Source organism: Rhinoraja longicauda, chromosome 5, assembly GCF_053455715.1.
Source record: "Rhinoraja longicauda isolate Sanriku21f chromosome 5, sRhiLon1.1, whole genome shotgun sequence".
NCBI lineage: Eukaryota > Metazoa > Chordata > Chondrichthyes > Rajiformes > Arhynchobatidae > Rhinoraja > Rhinoraja longicauda.
Window position 1 is genome coordinate 14,399,808 of NC_135957.1, and position 18,061 is coordinate 14,417,868.

The 18,061-nt window shown below is 53.2% G+C and overlaps 1 protein-coding gene across 1 annotated transcript in view; it reads left to right on the top strand.

Moving 5' to 3' along the window:
- The window catches only part of LOC144593843 (calpain-2 catalytic subunit-like), a 61,345-nt gene extending 44,959 nt beyond the window's left edge, over positions 1 to 16,386 (top strand). The window contains exons 11-24 of the mRNA XM_078399961.1: positions 398 to 558; positions 1,274 to 1,434; positions 1,878 to 1,889; positions 3,596 to 3,804; positions 4,611 to 4,674; positions 5,982 to 6,074; positions 6,667 to 6,750; positions 6,865 to 6,922; positions 8,026 to 8,087; positions 9,489 to 9,557; positions 11,605 to 11,683; positions 13,968 to 14,084; positions 15,501 to 15,556; positions 16,205 to 16,386. Of these exons, the coding sequence (XP_078256087.1) occupies positions 398 to 558; positions 1,274 to 1,434; positions 1,878 to 1,889; positions 3,596 to 3,804; positions 4,611 to 4,674; positions 5,982 to 6,074; positions 6,667 to 6,750; positions 6,865 to 6,922; positions 8,026 to 8,087; positions 9,489 to 9,557; positions 11,605 to 11,683; positions 13,968 to 14,084; positions 15,501 to 15,556; positions 16,205 to 16,231 (1,252 nt within the window). The 3' untranslated portion in view covers positions 16,232 to 16,386. The remainder of the gene's footprint in view (positions 1 to 397; positions 559 to 1,273; positions 1,435 to 1,877; positions 1,890 to 3,595; positions 3,805 to 4,610; positions 4,675 to 5,981; positions 6,075 to 6,666; positions 6,751 to 6,864; positions 6,923 to 8,025; positions 8,088 to 9,488; positions 9,558 to 11,604; positions 11,684 to 13,967; positions 14,085 to 15,500; positions 15,557 to 16,204) is intronic.
- Positions 16,387 to 18,061: the final 1,675 nt, after the last annotated feature.

The following is an 18,061-nucleotide window of genomic DNA, read 5'->3' on the forward strand; positions in this document are numbered from 1 at the left end:
TAGAGGTGAATCGGACAGAACCCTAGTTTATGGAAGAACCGTTCAGAAGTTTAATAACAGAGGGGAAGAAGCTGTTCCTGAGTCTGGTGGTGTGGCTTTCAAGCTTCTGTACCTTCCACTGGACGGGAGCAGGGAGAGGGAGGAATGACCGGGATGGGACAAGTCTTTGATTATGTTGGCTGCTTTCCCGAGGCAGCGTGAAGGAGTCAATTGAGGGGAGTCTGGTCTGTGTGATGGACTGGGCTACATCCACAACTCTCTGCAATTTATAGTGGTCTTGGTCCCAAACCAAGCTGAGCGGGGGGGTGTTGGTGTGGCACGCTAGGGTGAGGGCGATTCCCCTCGGGGCCAGAGGCCGTGTGTGGAAGTGACCCTCCCTTCCTCCCTCCCTCCACAGGATGTCACTGCAAGACTTCACGGAGCATTTCTCGCAGCTGGTGATCTGCAGCTTGACGCCCGACTTCGTGCAGGATCGCGGCACCCGCTGCTGGGCCCTGTCCACCCACCATGGCTCCTGGGTGCGGGGCTACAGTGCCGGGGGTCCCTTGCACAACAACGGTGAGGCAGGTGTCCCGTCAACCACCTCTCCTCATCCCCTGTCCCCACCCTCCTCTCCCCCACTTTCTCTTCCCCCTTCGCCCACCTTCCCTACCCGTGTCTCTCCCCTCCTCCCACCTTACCACCATCCCCATCTCTCCACTCATCCCCTCCCCATCACCCACCTTCCCTCACTCCCTCCGTCTCTCCCCTCCCCTCTCTATCTCTCCCCTCTCCCCCCTGCCTCTCCCCTCCCTCTCCCCCGGTACATCCCTCCCTTCCATCTCTCCACCATTCCCCAACCCTCCCCACTCCTCCCTCTACCTGTCCCTCCCCTCTACTCTCCCCACCTCTACTCTCCCCTTCCCACCCTGCTCTCCTCCCCTTCCCTCCTCCAATCTCCCAGTCTCTCCCCAGCTCCCCTCCAGTCCCTGTTCCTCCTCTCCCTGCCCTTCCCTCTTCCCCTTCTCTCCTCTCCGTGATGGTGGAGGGAGGGGTAGAGGGAGCTTTGGAGGGAGGGGTAGGTGGAGGGAGGGTGCAGTAACGTCACAGGGAGCAACATGGTGCAAGGAACAGTGTTGCAATGGCTGCTTGGCTGTGTTGGGGTTCGGTGGACGTGGGAGCATGGGGAGCGGAGGAGGTAGAGGTGGAGCAGTGCAGGGGGAGCGGTGCAGTGAGAGGTGAGGGTGCAGTGCAGTCAGCAACATTGCAACCTCCTTCCTCTCTTGTGGTGCAGCCAACTACGGCAGCAACCCACAGTACTGTGTGACGCTGGGGAAGGAGGACATGGAGCCCGACTCTTGCACCAGCAGCTTCCTGCTCAGCCTGCTGCAGAAACCACAGGCACAGCAACGCAACAAAAACTGCAGGCTGCACATCGCATGTCACCTTTTCCAGGTGAGTGGGACCGCAGGGGGGAGGGGGGCATGGTAAGGGGGAGCACGGTGGAGGGGGCATTGGGGGGTGATGAGGGGTGACGGGGCAGGGGCGAGGGGATGGATGTTGGGGGTGGGGGAGGTAGAGAGGAGGCATCATGGCAAGAACGTTGTTGGGAGGGGGCGTCAGGAAGGGGGGAGTCGGGTGAGGGGGGATGTTGAGGGTGGGGGAGGAGGGGAGGGTGTGTCGGGAGTGAGGGGTGTTGTGAGAGAAGGCAATAAAAAGGGAACAGCGGGGGGGAAGGGTAGAGAGACCATCGGGATTATATTGAATAAAGTATTAATCAATCGAAGGTACGATGACTGCACTCACAAGGCACTGGACAGGAAAGAGGGATGTGGGCAGAGGCGGGCAGAGATACCGGCTCCAGCACCCATTCACATTCTCCTCTCTTCACCCCACAGGTGCCCCCCACGGTGAGTACATCCCCCCTCCCTCACTCAGAGTGTCATAGACGGAGTGTGTCCATGGTTAATGCTGCACCCAACCTACTGGAGTACTAATTCACCAACACCCCCAGTTAATGCTGCACCCAACCTACTGGAGTACTAATTCACCAACACCCCCAGTTAATGCTGCACCCAACCTACTGGAGTACTAATTCACCAACACCCCCAGTTAATGCTGCACCCAACCTACTGGAGTACTAATTCACCAACCCCAGTTAATGCTGCACCCAACGTACTGGAGTACTAATTCACCAGCACCCCCCAGTTAATGCTGTACCCAACCTACTGGAGTACTAATTCACCAACACCCCCAGTTAATGCTGCACCCAACGTACTGGAGTACTAATTGAGCAACAGTCCCGGTCTGTGAATGGAATATTTCTGGTCAGTTCATGCCTGCCTTCCATTAGCCTGGTGTTCAGGCACACCTTTACAGAGATGCACTGACACAACCCACACCCTCTCAGGCACAAACTCATCCACACCCACTGTGGTTGGAGAATTCTCGGTCAGTGATCATAGAACGTATTTGTATTTACAAGTTTAGTTTAGTTTGTTGTCATGTGTATCGAGGTATAGTAAAAAGCTTTTGTTGCGTGCTATCCAGTCAGCGGAAAGACAATATACGATTACAATCGAGCCGCCCACAGTGTACAGATACATGATAAAGGGAATAATATTTAGTGCAAGATAAAGTCCAGTAAAGTCTGATTAAAGATAGCCCAATCGTCTGCAAAGATGCAGATGGTAGCTAGTTGTTGGTAGGAAGGTTCAGTTGCCTGATAACAGCTGGGAAGAAACTGTCCCTGAATCTAGAGGTGTGCACTTCTGTACATCTTGCCTGATGGGAGAGGGGAGAAGAGGGAGTGACCAGGGTGTGATGCTGCTGGCCTTGCCGATGATCGATGATTCAGCTGGCTTAAGGGTGATTAATTCCACGGAGCACAGAGCGATGTATCTCAGGCTGCTATAGTATTGGTTCGAGGCAGATACGAGAGTGGTGTTTAAAACACTTTTGGATAGGCACATGCATATGCAGGGAATGGATGGATATGGATCACATGCAGGCAGCTACTGTAAGTGATGGTCGTGGCATCATGTTTGGCACAGACATTGTGCCTGTTCCTGTGCTGTACTCTTCAAAGTTACAACATGCACCGATCCACTAAAAATGTTGCTTTAATGTGCTGTCAGTCAAAGCTTACCACACACGAGTGCCACAGGCAGTGCAACAGAGAAAGGAGTACAGAAACTAGAATAGCAGCTACAGAGAAAGTGCAAGTTAAAAAAATCTAAGGGCTGCAACAAGATTGAACAGCATCCCATGTTAATGGAAGGACTGCTCAGTGGTCTGATAACAGAGGGAAAGAAGCTGTTCCTGAGTCTGGTGGTGCGCAGTTTCAAGCTTCTTTGCTTCTTTGGGACAAGACTTTCATTATGTTAACTGCTTTCCAGAGAGAGAGAGAGAGAGATGTGAGAGAAGGAGGAGGGGTGGAGGGTAAGGGAGGAAGAGAGAGTGAGACTGAGACACACACACTGCCGGTGTAGACAGAGTCCAGTGGGCTGTGGGCCCTCTCTCAGATGGTCTCCCTCACACCGGCCCTCAGAGAGGCCTGTCCTCACCCCTGACCCTCGGACAGCCTGTACTCACCCCTGACCTTCCTCGGCTCCAGGTGAAGGTACTAAACCAGAAGCTGGCCTGTTTGAGCTTCGGTGAGCGTTTCCTGGTGAGCCGGGGCCTGGTTTACTGCAACACCAGGGAGGTGAGCCACACGTACCAGCTGGGGCCCGGCACCTACCTGATGGTGCCCAGCACCTTGCAGCCCAACCAGGCCGGAGACTTCATCCTCCGCACCTACTTCCAGAGGAGCCGCCACCACAGGTAGAAGCCGCTCAGCCCGGGGACCCTCCCTCCGCACCATGGACAACCTCTCTACCCTCACCTACTATCTGTCATCCCTCTCTGCCCCCACCTACTCCCTTTTCCTCCTTCCCCTTCTTTCTCTGTCTCCCTCCATTGGGCAAGTCTCTCTCTGTCTTTCCCACACACTCTCTCTCTTTCTAATTCTTTTCCTCTCACACTCTCTCTCATTTTCTCTTTCGCTCTCCCCTCATCCTTCTCTCTCTCTCTCTCTCCCAATCTTCCCTCCAACTCATTATCTGCCCTATCTGCTCTAACACGCCTCATTTCTCCCCTCCATCCTCTCTCACCCCTCCCTTTTCCTCTCCCCCTCATCCCTCTCTCTCTGTGTCTCCTCACTCACCTTCTCCCTCTATCCCTCCCTCACTCCCTCCCTCCCCCTTCTCGCTCCCCTCTCCCTCACTCTCCACCTCCCCCTGCTGTCTCTCTCCATCCATCATCGGGCCTGGTGGGGTTGGGCTGAGGTGGAGAACGGGGTGGGAGGGAGAAATGGTGGAAGGGTGGGGATTGGTGGGGGGAGCAGTGGAGGGATGGGGGAGAGCAGTGGAGGGGTGGGGGAGAGCAGTGGAGGGGTGGGGGAGAGGAGAGGGGCCTGGGATGGAGGGGAGCATGGCAGGGGAGGCAGGTGGGGGTTGGTACTGAGCAAGAGGCAGGTTTAACGGGCCAGACCTGACCCTCTACCCTATCCCTGACCCTGTATTTCTGACCCCTTTCCTCTCGGCCTGTCTCCTCTCCCCCTGCCCCTCTCCCCGTGTCTCTACCCCCAGCACTTCATCGCTGAGTCGCCAGGAGCACAGTGCGTGGGAGCAGACATTCGACAAATACGCCCAGGTGAGTCTACACAGCGTCTCCGCTGGGTTTACCTGAACCCGGCTGTACCCGCCCGGGCAACGCTTTGGGGCAGGCAGGGGGCTCCATCACTGACCCCCACACCCAACACCGTTTAATTTAGCCTTGTTTATTGTCACATGTATTATCATATCATATCATATCATCATATATATACAGCCGGAAACAGGCCTTTTCGGCCCTCCAAGTCCGTGCCGCCCAGCGATCCCCGTACATTAACACTATCCTACACCCACTAGGGACAATTTTTACATTTACCCAGCCAATTAACCTACATACCTGTACGTCTTTGGAGTGTGGGAGGAAACCGAAGATCTCGGAGAAAACCCACGCAGGTCACGGGGAGAACGTACAAACTCCTTACAGTGCAGCACCCGTAGTCAGGATCGAACCTGAGTCTCCGGCGCTGCATTCGCTATAAAGCAGCAACTCTACCGCTGCGCTACCGTGCCGTACAGTGAAAAACTTTTGTTGTGTGCTAACCAGTCAGCGGAAAGACTATACACGATTACAATGAAGCCATCCACAGTGTACAGATATGTGTTAAGAGAAAAACGTTTAGTGCAGGATAAGGTCCAGTAGAGTGCGATGAGAGATAGTTCGAGAGTCTCCAATGAGATTGATGGTAGGTTTGGACTCGCGTCTATTTCTATTACAGTTTAGAGATACAGCATGGACACAGGCCCTTTGGCCCACCGAGTCCATGCCAACCCGGTACAATAGCACTATCCTATGCACTAGGGACAATTTACAATTTACTGAAGCCAATTAACCTACAAACCTGTACGTCTTTGGAGTGTGGGATGAAGCCGTAGCACTCATAGAAAACCCACGCAGGTCACGGAGAATGTACAAACTCCATACAGCCAGCACCCATTATCAGGATTGTACCCGGGTCTCCGGCGTTGTGAGGCAGCAACTCTACCACCGTGCCACCCTAACATTTTGGGTCGGGACCCATCTTCAGACTGATTGTGGGGAAAGGGACACCTGGGAGAGAAGAACAGGACAAAACCAGGCGAGTGATAGGTGGATGCAGGGTGAGACAAAAGGATTGAAGAGCCGCGAATTGTGAAGCCAGAGGAAGGAACGTGGGGGGGGGTGGAAGAAACAGGTGTGAGTCCAGGTGTGGGAGGGGGGGGAGTGGAGAAGGGAGGGAGAATTAGTTCAGGGTCTGATTTCTGAAGTGGAAATGTTGGAAATCCGGAGTGGGATGGGGTATTCTGAGGGAGGGGGTGATGTTTGGAGGATTTTCTTACGCTCACCCCCTCCTCCTTGGCTCCATGCAGGTTCCAGAGCCCAGGTGGCCGCCCCCTCATTTCAGCCAGCATGACGAGAAGAAACCCCTCTCCCCCAACCCCATGTCTCCCACCGATGTGCAGGTAAGACCCCCTCCCCCTCTGCCCAGCAGGCCGGGAGTCATCGGGTGGGTGGGCCTCAGTGTTTGGGAGAGGATGGCGGAGGGTGGAGTGGGGGGAAGGGGGGAGGGAGGTGGTGAGTGAGGGGCTGGGGGAAGGTGTATGGGTGGTTTGGGGGGTGGGGATGGAGAGATCGGGTTGGAGGAAGGGGAGGTGTGTGGGCAGGGGAGTGTAGATGGAGTCAATGGTGGGGAGTCTGGTCTGGAGCTACATCCACAACACTCTGTAATTTCTTGTGTTGTTGGGCAGAGCTGTTCCCAAACCAGGCTGTGATGCAACCATCCCGACAGTATGCTTTCAGTATGTTCCCAAACCAGGCTGTGATGCATCCATCCCGACAGTATGCTTTCTACAGTGCATCTGTAGAGGTTTCTGAGAGTCACTGAAGACTGGCTGAATTTCCTCAGTCTCCTCGGGAGGTAGAGGCGTTGGTGTGGCTTCTTGGCTGTTGCTTCCGTGTGGCTGGTCCATCCTCCCCCCCTCCTCCCTACCCTCCCTTTCCTCCCCACTGACCATCACCCGGCAAAATCTGAACAAACATCTGCTTCCCTTCCAGATTTGGCAGTCGTGGGGGCAACAGAACAGCAGCACAGAGGGCATTCCTTTGCCCACCTCACCCTCATCCCCACCGCCAACACAGGTACGTGCACTTGGTCCCGGGGAAAGGGAGAGGCGTGACACACTGTACCCCACAGTCCCGGGTTAAGCCGGTGTTTCCGTGTTATTTACGTGTGTCGTTTCCTTTGACCCTCAGAGCGCGGAACTGTACGCTGCTGGGTTACAGAGAGTTATGAACGAAGTCTTCCTGTGCGGTGAGAGATGGAGGGAGTCTGTACCCTGTCACTACCCTGTCACTGTACCCCCCGTCACTGTACCCCCCTTCACTGTACCCCCCCCGTCACTGTACCCCCCCGTCACTGTACCCCCCCGTCACTGTACCCCTCATCACTGTACCCCTCGTCACTGTACCCCTCGTCACTGTACCCCCCCTGTCACTGTACCCCTCGTCACTGTGTACCCCTCGTCACTGTACCCCCCTCGTCACTGTACCCCCCTCCTCACTGTACCCCTCGTCACTGTACCCCTCGTCACTGTACCCCTCGTCACTGTACCCCTCGTCACTGTACCCCCCTGTCACTGTACCCCTCGTCACTGTACCCCTCGTCACTGTACCCCCCGTCACTGTACCCCCCGTCACTGTACCCCTCGTCACTGTACCCCCCTCGTCACTGTACCCCTCGTCACTGTACCCCTCGTCACTGTACCCCCCGTCACTGTACCCCCCCTGTCACTGTACCCCCCTCGTCACTGTACCCCCCTCGTCACTGTACCCCCCTCGTCACTGTACCCCCCTCATCACTGTACCCCCCTCATCACTGTACCCCCCCGTCACTGTACCCCCGTCACTGTACCCCTCGTCATTGTACCCCTCGTCACTGTACCCCCCGTCACTGTACCCCTCCGTCACTGTACCCCCCCGTCACTGTACCCCTCGTCACTGTACCCCTCGTCACTGTACCCCTCGTCACTGTACCCCTCGTCACTGTACCCCTCGTCACTGTACCCCTCGTCACTGTACCCCTCGTCACTGTACCCCTCGTCACTGTACCCCTCGTCACTGTACCCCTCGTCACTGTACCCCTCGTCACTGTACCCCTCGTCACTGTACCCCTCGTCACTGTACCCCTCGTCACTGTACCCCTCGTCACTGTACCCCCCGTCACTGTACCCCTCGTCACTACCCTCTGTCACTGTACCCTGTCACTGTATCCCCCCGTCACTGTACCCCCCCGTCACTGTACCCCTCGTCACTGTACCCCCCTCCCCCCGTCACTGTACCCCTCGTCACTGTACCCCCGTCTGTATGCCCAGCCCCCTCTCCCTGGGCTCTGATCCGTTGTCTCTCCGGCCACAGGTGACCCGGCTCCCAATGGTGTCTCCCTGGATCACTGCCGCTCCTTGCTGATGCAGCTGTCTGTATCCTTTGGCTGCAGGGTGGTGGGGGTGGCCATGGGGGGGCAGGACCCTGAGGGGAAGGGGGGCTACGGGAGTGGAGGGTAGGGATGGGACCTGGGGAGATGAGGTGGTGGGATACAGGGGGTGGAGGGGCAGGAAAGATGTACAGAGGGAGATGGGAGGCAGAGCAATTGTGGGCCCAATATCTGAGGAAGGATATGCTGGCTCTGGAGAGGGTGCAGAGGTGGTTCATAAGAATGATCCCAGACATAAGTGGGTGAACATAGAATGAGTGTTTGATAGTACTGGGCCTGTACTTGCTGGAGTTTAGAAGAATGAGGAGGGGACCTCATTGAATAATGAAAGGCCTGGATAGAGTGGATGTGTAGAGAATGTTTCCACTGGTGGGAAGGTCTGGGACCAGAGGGCACAGCCTCAGAATTAAAGGATGAGGAGGAATCTCTTTAGTCAGAGGGTGGTGAATCTGCGGAATTCATTGGCTCAGAAGACTGTGAATTACAAGTCAATGGATATTTTTAAGGCAGAGATAGATAGATTCTTGATTTGTATGTGGGTCAGGGGTTTCAGGGAGAAGGCAGGAGAAAGGGTTTAGGAGGGAGAGATGCAACAGCCATGACTGAATGGTGGGGTAGACTTGATGGGCCAAAAGTCCTAATTCTGCTCCTCTCATTTATGAACTTATGAACAGGTGGGGGGATGGGACTGGGGCTAGGATGGGAGGAGGGGGGGAATGGGGACGGAGGGGGGTATAGGTCGGGTGGGGAACGGGCAGCACGCTCTCGGTATGGACCACACAGGGGCCACCCTGATCCGGGCCCCTCCATTCACCCCGTTACAGGAAGGATGTGGAGGTTGGGGAGAGGGTGCAGAGGACGTTTACCAGAACGATGCCTGGATTAGAGCGTTTCAGCTACAGGGAGAGGTTGCATAGACTTGGATTGTTTTCTCTGAAGTGTGGGAGATTGAGGGGAGACCTGATAGAAGTATATAAAATTATAAGAGGCATTGACAGGGAAGACAGTCAGAATCTTTTTCCCCAGGTATCCAACACCAGAGGGAATAACTTTAAAGTGACGGGGCAAAGTTTAAAGGAAATGTGCAGAGCAGTTGTTTTACACAGAGGGTGGCGGGGGCCTGGAACACGCTGCCAGGGGTGGTGGTGGAGGCAGATACGATAAGTGACGTTTAAGAGACATTTAGATAGACACATGGATTTGCAAGGAATGGAAGGAAATGGATCACATGCAGAAGAGATTAGTGTGCAGGAAGGAACTGCAGATGCTGGTTTACAACAAAGATGTAAGACTCTGGGCAGAGAGTAAGGGGGGGGGGGGGGAGAGGGGGCATCACCGAGACGGGGACTACATGATCCATGTGTCGAAGCTTAACTTGCAGCCACAGTTCGACGGCACAGCGAGACTCAACAAACATGAATTCAGGCGCCTCTGGAAGAAGCTGGAGTCACTGAAGGTAGGGACTGTTGCCAAGACAGGGAGGAGACTGGGGGCATGATCCCCAGTGGGGAAGGACGAGGGGGGATCACTTTGGGGCATGAGGGGGTGGGAGGGCTGCCCTTGGCATGAAGGTCTAAGCCAGGTGTCTCTGAGCAAAGGAGATCTAGGGATGGAGTCAGGAGCACAGTGGGCGACGCAGTGGGGCAACAGTTAGGGCCACTACCTCACAGTGTCAGAGACCTGGGTTCGATCCTGATCTCGGGTGCTGTCTATATGGAGTTTGCACGTTCTCCCAGTGACCGCTTGTGGTTTCTCCGGGTGTTCCGGTTTCCTCCCACATTCCAAAGACGTGCAGGTTTGTAGGTTAACTGGCCTCTAAATTGTCCCTAATGTGGAGGATAGTGCTGGTGTACGGGGTGGTTGCAGGTTGGCATGGACTCAGTGGGCCGTAGGGCCTGTTTCTGGTGTATGGGGTGGTTGCAGGTTGGCATGGACTCAGTGGGCCATTGGGTCTGTTTCTGGTGTACGGGGTGGTTGCAGGTTGGCATGGACTCAGTGGGCCATTGGGTCTGTTTCTGGTGTACGGGGTGGTTGCAGGTCGGCATGGACTCAGTGGGCCGTAGGTCCTGTTTCCGTGCCATATCTCTAAAGTCTAAAGTCATCTCTGAACTCTAAAGTATGGGAGATCCCAGAGGTGGCGAATCTTAGTCAATCTCTCACCCTGATTTCACTGCCATTTCCTCATATCCCCCCAAAAGTTTTTCACGGCTCAGTCTACAAAGGGCTCCACATGTTGATATTCAGAAAGTCGATCAGTTTGCTAATGGTTAAAACTAAAGATTTTTTTTAATGCTGAATGTGGATTTTTAACATTCCAACTTGGAGATTTGCAGCATTTGTTAAACTCGGTGAAATGTCACTGGAAGTTGTAATTAAACAAATGGATTACACGTGGCTTCAAGGTGGGATATGTGGCAACTCTTTGTGTGCTGCTCTCAGGGGAGACTCTCTGGAACTAGTGCGATACAATGCTGAGAGCTCTATTCTGCACTCTGTATCTTCCCCTTTGCACTACCTATTGGACTTGAGTTTGGCCTGATTGTATTTATGCACAGGATATCTGATCTGTTTGGATAGCATGCAAAACAGCGCTATTTTTCTGTAGAAACAAGGAAAAGGAACTTGTCAAATAGGGATGAGTGGGTTAACATACGATGAGCGTTTGAAGGCACTGGATCTGTACTCGTTGGAGTTTAAAAGGATGAGAGGGAGGCCTCATTGAAACTTACCGAATAATGGATAGAATGGATGTGGAGAGGATGTTTCCACTAATGGGAGTGTCTAGGACTGATATAAAAATTTAAAAAAAGGGAGTGTCTAGGACTAGAGGGCGCAGCCTCAGAATTAAAGGACTCACCTTTAGAAAGGGGATGAGGAGGAATTTTAGTCAAAGGGTGGTGAATCTGGGGAATTCATTGCCACCGAAGGCTGTGGAGATAACTTACGGGTATTTTTAAGGCAGAGATTAATAAATTCTTGATTAGTACAGGTAACATGTTATGGGGAGAAGGCAGGAGAATGTTGTTGAGAGATCAGCCATGATTGAATGGCAGAGTAGACTAGATGGGTCGAAAGGCCTAATTCTGCTCCTACAACTTATGAACTGCAGATGCTAGTTTACAAAAGAAGACACAAAGTGCTGGAGTAACACAGGTAGCATCTGTGGAGGGAATGGACAGACAGCGTTTTGGGTTGGGACACTTCTTCAGACTGATCTGGGTCAATTTCCCTCCACAGATACTTCCTGACCCACTGAGTTCCTCCAGCACTTTGTGTTTTTCTCAAGATTCCAGCACTTGCAGTTTCTTGGATAAGTGACGTTTCAGGGCCCTTCTGGATACTGATTGTAGGAAGGAAGGTGGGGGGGTGGGATTGGATAAAAGCTTCTCTCCTTCCCCTCCCTTCCACCTGCATTGCTTCCTCTGGTTTCACACTTCGCAACTCCTCCCACTCTACTGTGTGAGTGTAATGGGGCTGGGCCCTGCCTCTCCGCTGTGTTTCAGGAGCTCTTCCAGAAGAGAGATGTGGATGGCTCGGGCCTGTTGGATGTGACTGACCTCCTCGCCTGCCTCCGTGATGTGGGTGAGTGTGGCCTCGTTCCCTGGGACAGGAGGCCTCTGACGGTTTCCGGTCAGGGTGTGGATGGTTGTTGGAGCTGTCTCCTTTCGACTGGGCTGGGGTTTTAGACTTTAGGGATACAGCACGGAAACAGGCCCTTTGGCCCACTGAGTCCATGTTGACCAGCGATCCCCACAAGCCGTCTCTGGCACTGTGTGGCAGCAACTCTACTGCTGTGCCATCGTGAGTTTGAGATGAACAACTTGCCTTATTCTAGATTATAAACCCTTTGGGGAAGTGAAGGTGGTGGTGGGGGATGGAATTGTAGAGAAGCAGTTACTTAGAACTGCATAGTACAACACAGGAACAGGCCCCTCAGCCCACAAATTCTGTGCCGCACATGATACTATGTTAAATTAATCTCCTCTGTTGCACATGATCTATATCCCTCCATTCCCTGCACTTCAATGTGCTGTACCTAAAGCCTTTTAAATGTCACTCTTGTATCTGCCTCCACCACCACTGCTGGCAATGTGTTCCAGGTCTCCACCATCCTCTGTGTAAAAAAACATGCCCCACACATCTCCTTTAAACTTTGCCCCTCTCCCCTAATAGCTACACCCTCAGGTCTTTGACATTTCCATCCTGTGGAAAGGTTCTGACTATCTACCCTATCTATGCCTCTCATAATTTTATATATTTCTCTCAAGCCTCCCCTCAACCTCTGGGATTCCAGAGAAAACAACTGAAGTTTAGCCACCTCGTCCTGTTACAGAAACCCTCAGAGTAAACCTCCGCTGCACCCTGTCCAAAACCTCCACATCCTTCCTGCAATGGAGCGACCACGCAATACTCCAAATGCTACATAACCAAAGTCCTATGGAGCTGCATCATGACTTCCTGAGATTTATATTCAATACCCCTAGCAATGAAAGCAAGTATAACATATGCCTCCTTTAGCACCCTATCTACGTGTGCTGCCACCTAGTGAGCTATGAACTTGGGTGATTTTTTTGTTGACATCGCCTTGCTGGAAAGAGTGCAGAGAAGATTTACGAGGATGTTGCCAGGACTTGAGGGCCTGAGCTATAGGGAGAGGTTGAGTCGGCTGGGAGTTTATTCCTTGGAGCGCAGGAGGCTGAAGGGTGATCTTACAAAGGTGTATAAAATCATGAGGGGAATCGAGAGGGTGAATGCACAGTCTTTTACGCAGGGTAGGGAAATCAAGAACAAGAGGACAGGGTTTAAGATGAGAGGGGAAAGATTTAATAGGAAGCTGAGGGACAACCTTTCCCCTCAGAGGGTGGTGGGTGTATGGAATGAATTACTGGAGGTAATTGAGGCAGGTACTATAACAATATTTAAGAGACATTTGGACAGGTATATTGAATAGGAAAGGATTACAGGAATGTAGGCCAGACGTGGCAGATGGGACTCGTGTAGATGGGGCATGTTGATCAGCGTGAACTAGTTGGGCTGAAGGGCCTGTTTTCGTGTTGTATGACTTTGTGCTGGGACTCACTGACGCAGTGCTCTTTCCCTCTCCTCTCTCCCTTCCTTTCCCTCTCTCCCTCTCGGTCTCTCTCCCTTCTCTTCCATCTCTCCCCCTTCACTCCTCCTCTCTCTCTCCCCCCCCTCTCTCTCCCCCCCCTCTCTCTCCCCCCGCTCTCTCTCTCCCCCCCCCCTCTCTGTCCCCCCCCCTCTCTCTCCCCCCTCTCTCTCCCCCCTCTCTCTCCCCCCCCTCTCTCTCTCCCCCCCTCTCTCTCCCCCCTCTCTCTCCCCCCTCTCTCTCTCCCCCCTCTCTCTCTCCCCCCCTCTCTCTCTCCTCCCCTCTCTCTCCCCCTCTCTCTCCCCCCTCTCTCTCTCCCCCTCTCCCTCTCTCCCGCCTCTCCCGCCTCTCTCTCTCCTCCCCTCTCTCCCCCTCTCTCTCCCCCTCTCTCTCCCTCCCCTCTCTCCCCCCTCTCTCTCCCCCTCTCCCACCCCCTCTCTCTCCCCCCTCTCCCACCCCTCTCTCTCTCCCACCTCTCTCTCTCCTCCCTCTCCCACCTCTCTCTCTCCTCCCCCCTCTCCCACCCCTCTCTCTCTCCTCCCCTCTCTCTCCCCCCTCTCCCTCCCCTCTCTCTCTCCCCCTCTCTCTCCCACCCCTCTCTCTCCCACCCCTCTCTCTCCCCCCCCTCTCTCTCTCCCCCTCTCTCTCCCCCCCCTCTCTCTCCCCCCCCTCTCTCTCCCCCCCCCCTCTCTCTCCGCCCCCTCTCTCTCCCCACCCTCTCTCTCTCCCCCTCTTTCTCCCCCCCCTCTCTCTCCCCAGGTTACCCGGTTGGTCGTGCAGCCCAGAAGCTGTTGTCCCTGAGGTACAGTGACGTGCGGGGGAGGGTGAGCCTGGACAGCTTTATCCTCTGCTTCCTCCGCATGGAGTCCGCCACCAGTGAGTATCAGCCTGCATCGTGAGCACAGGCACCCGGCCAGACCGCTCGGCCCTTTGCCCTCTGCCAGTCCACAGAGCACAGACCAGTACAGCATAGAAACATGCCTTTCGGCCGACCATGCCCATGCCCAACATGATGCCAAGTTAAACTAATCTCCTCTGAAGATAGACACAAAATGTTGGAGTAACTCAGCGGGCCAGGCAGCATCTCAGGAGAGAATGAATAGGTGACGTTTCTCATCGAGACCCTTCTTCAGACTGAGAGTCCGGGATGAAATGTGATCCATTCCTTCTCTCCAGAGATGCTACCTGACCCCTGAGTTACTCCAGCACTTTGTGTATATCCTAGGTGTAAACCAGCATCTGCAGTTCCTTCCCACACACTAATCTCCTCTGCCTGCATGTGATCCATATCTTCCACTCCTTGCAAATCCATGTGTCTATCTATACGCCTTTTTAAACGTCACTATCGTATCTGCCTCCTCCACCACCACCACCCTTGGCAGCGTGTTCCAGGCCCCCACCACCCTCTGTGTAAAAAAACTTGCTCTGCACATCTCCTTTAAACGTTCTCCCTCTCACCTTCAAGCTATGCCCTCTTGGACATTTCCACACTGGGACAAAGGTTCTGACTGACTCCCCTATCTATGCCCCTCATAATATTCTGTACTCCCATCGGTTCTCTCCACAACCTAAGGCATTCCAGAGAAAACAATCTATTTGTGCAACATCTCCTTATGGTTGATCCCCTCTAATTAAATCCAATAACAAAAATTGAACCTCACTAACCATGCAACATATTTTCCCATTCCTCGCTGCCTGACCATTATGTTGGGAAGGGTGCAGTAGCGATTCACCAGCAAGTTACCTGAGCTTGTGGGCTTCAGTTGTAGGGAGTGTTTGGATGGGCTGGACATTTTTCTTTGGAGTGTAGGAGGCTGAGGGGTGATCTTATTGAGGTGTACAATATCATAAGAGGCATGGATGCAGTGAACACTCACAGTCCTTCCCCCAGAGTAGAGGTTTCAAAAACTAGAGGGCACTGTCTTAAGGTGAGAGTGGAGACATTTAGTAGGGACCTCAGGGCCAACTTTTCACTCAGAGGCTAGTCTGTATCTGGAATATGCTGCCAAAGGAAGCTAAAAACGCAGATACAGTTATGACTTTTGAAAGACATTTGGACAGATATATGGATAGGAAGGGTTTAGAGGAATATGGGCCAAATGCAGGCAGATGGGACTAGCCCAGTAAGCCAACTTGGTTGGCATGGACAAGGTAGGCCGAAGGGCCTGTTTCCGTACTGTACAGCTCTGTGACTTGATGAGTGTCACCAACATCCTCGGAGTTTATTTCACTTGCTGACTTTATCCGGTTTTGATTTCTGGAGAACATAACCACTGTGTTTGCTTTTTGTAGAGATGTTCACCCAGTTAAGTCGAGGCAGGGCCGGACTCCATCTCAATGCAGCAGAGGTGAGGGTGAATCTTGGACCTCTCCACCCTCTCCCCTCCAAAGCAGGCTGTCAATCCCACATCCCTCTGGATCATAGATTCCCCTGGACCCCAAATCCCTCTGGATCTAAGATCCTCAGATTCCCTGGATCCCAGATCCCTCGAACCAGATCTCCATGGATGCCACATCCCCCTGGATCCTAGACTCCAGACTCCTTTGGATCCCACATGTCTCTGGATCCAAGATCATCAGATCACTCTGGATCAGATTGCCTGGATCCCAGATCCCTCTAGAACCAAATACCCCTGGATCCCCCCTGAATTCCAGGATCCTCGATCCTTCTGGATTCCAAATCTCACTGAATCCCAGAGCCCTGTGGAGCTGGTAGGAGGAGGGGGTCTAGGTTCAGGGTGGGAGATGAAGGGTGGAGGGCCGGGGTGGTGGCGAGTGTGAGGGTTCCTGAGGGCAGTGGTCGGCGGCACTCCTGCTCCGGGTTCCTGAAGCCCAGGGCAGGAGGTGGACGACCATGGTGGGTTCAGGACCCTCAAATCAGAGTGGTTCCCTCCTCCCCCCCCGCTGGTGTCCGACCCTATCTTGTCCCCCAGTCCCCGCTGGTGTCTGGCCTTAACCCGTCCCCTCCAGTGACCCCGTGTGTCCTCTCCTTGCAGTGGATGCTCCTCACCACCTACTTTTGACGATTGGAGGAGCTGTGTCGTGTCAGAGCCCAGCACGGAGACGCCGTTCATGGGAAGCCATCGGCTGGATCAGAGGATGGGGTCGTGCGGGATTCCTCTGCCCTCCCGGTGACCTCCACCCCCGTGGCCCCTCCCCCGACCGACCCCTCCCCCAGTGACCCCCACTCCCAGTGACCCCTCCCCTGAGACACTGACCAGCCCTGCCCCCCCCCACCCCTGGAGTCCTGTCCAGCTGCCAAGCCAAACTCATCACCTACTGCTGTCCATTCTGCTTATCCGTCATGCTGACCCCAGGGAGACCCCATTCTACCCTGCCCACACACTGCAAGCCATTTAACCCACCCACCGACACATCAATGGTAACTCAGAGCCCCAATTTGCAATTACACTTTTGATTTCACACTGTAGGAGAATAAATCTAACTTTTATATTACTCACTCACCTTTGCACTTTGAAATAATCTGTATTTCATCTCTTTTCAATAAAAAATAAATGATTAAACCATGTGGCCGTGAATTATGTCAAGTTTTCATTAATTTGCGTTTACATCAATGATTTGGATGAGAATGTACGAGGCGTGAGGCGTGATCAGTTGACACTAAAGTGGATGGTTGTCAAAAATTACAGCAGGATAGACAATAGGTGCAGGTGTAGGCCATTCGGCCCTTCGAGCCAACACCGCCATTCACTGTGATCATGACTGATCATTCAAAATAAGTACCCCGTTCCTGCCCTCTCCCCATACCCCCTGACTCCGCTATCATTAAGAGCTCTGTCCATGTACCTTGCCCATCTATCCAGGATCTTGATCAGATGGGCAAGTGAGCTGAGGAATAATTAATGTAGTTTAAAGCAGATAAGTGCGAGATGTTGCACAGACCAGATTGCCCACCATCGACTCCATCTACATTTCACAGTGCCTAGGGAAATCAGCTAACAAAATCAAAGAATAGTCCCACCTCGGTCATTCCTTCTTCGCCCTGCTCCCGTCTGGCAGAAGGTACAGAAGCTTGAAAGCAATAGACAATAGGTGCAGGAGGAGGCCATTCGGCCCTTCGAGCCAGCACTGCCATTCAATGAGATCATGGCTGATCATTCTCAATCAGTACCCAGTTCCAGCCTTCTCCCCATACCCCCTGACTCCGCTATCTTTAAGACCACACACCACCCGACTCAGGAACAGCTTCTTCCCATCTGTTATCAGGCTTCTGAACAGCCTGAACAGGCTTCTGAATGGTCCTTCCATTAGCTAGGATACTGTCTGATTCTTCTCTACCTCATTGTGGACATTGGACTTTGTCTCTGGAACTGATGCACTACAATGTCGAGAATATTCTGCACTCTGTATCTTCCCCTTTGCTCTACCTATTGTACTTGAGTTTGACTTGGTTGTATTTATGTACAGTATTATCTGATCTGATTGGATTGCATGCAAAACAAAGTTATTCATTGTACCTCGGTACCTGTGACAATAATAAACCTAACCTCAATTTTGGGAAGTCGAACCAGGGCAGAACCCTGGGGAATGTTGTAGAGCAGAAGGATCCAGGAACATGAAAAGTGATGTCGCAGGTAGATAGGGTGGTCAAGAAGGCTTTTGGCATGCTGGCCTTCATCAGTCATTGTATTGAGTATAGAAGTTGAGATGTTATGTTGCAGTGATACAAGACATTGGTGAAACTACATTTGGAGTATTATGTTCAGGTTTGGTTACCCTGCTATAGGAAGGATGTCATTAAGTTGGAAAGAGTGCAGAGAAGATTTATAAGGATGCTGCTTATAACTCCTCTCGAGGGCCTGAGCTATAGGGAGAGGTTGAGCAGGCTGGGA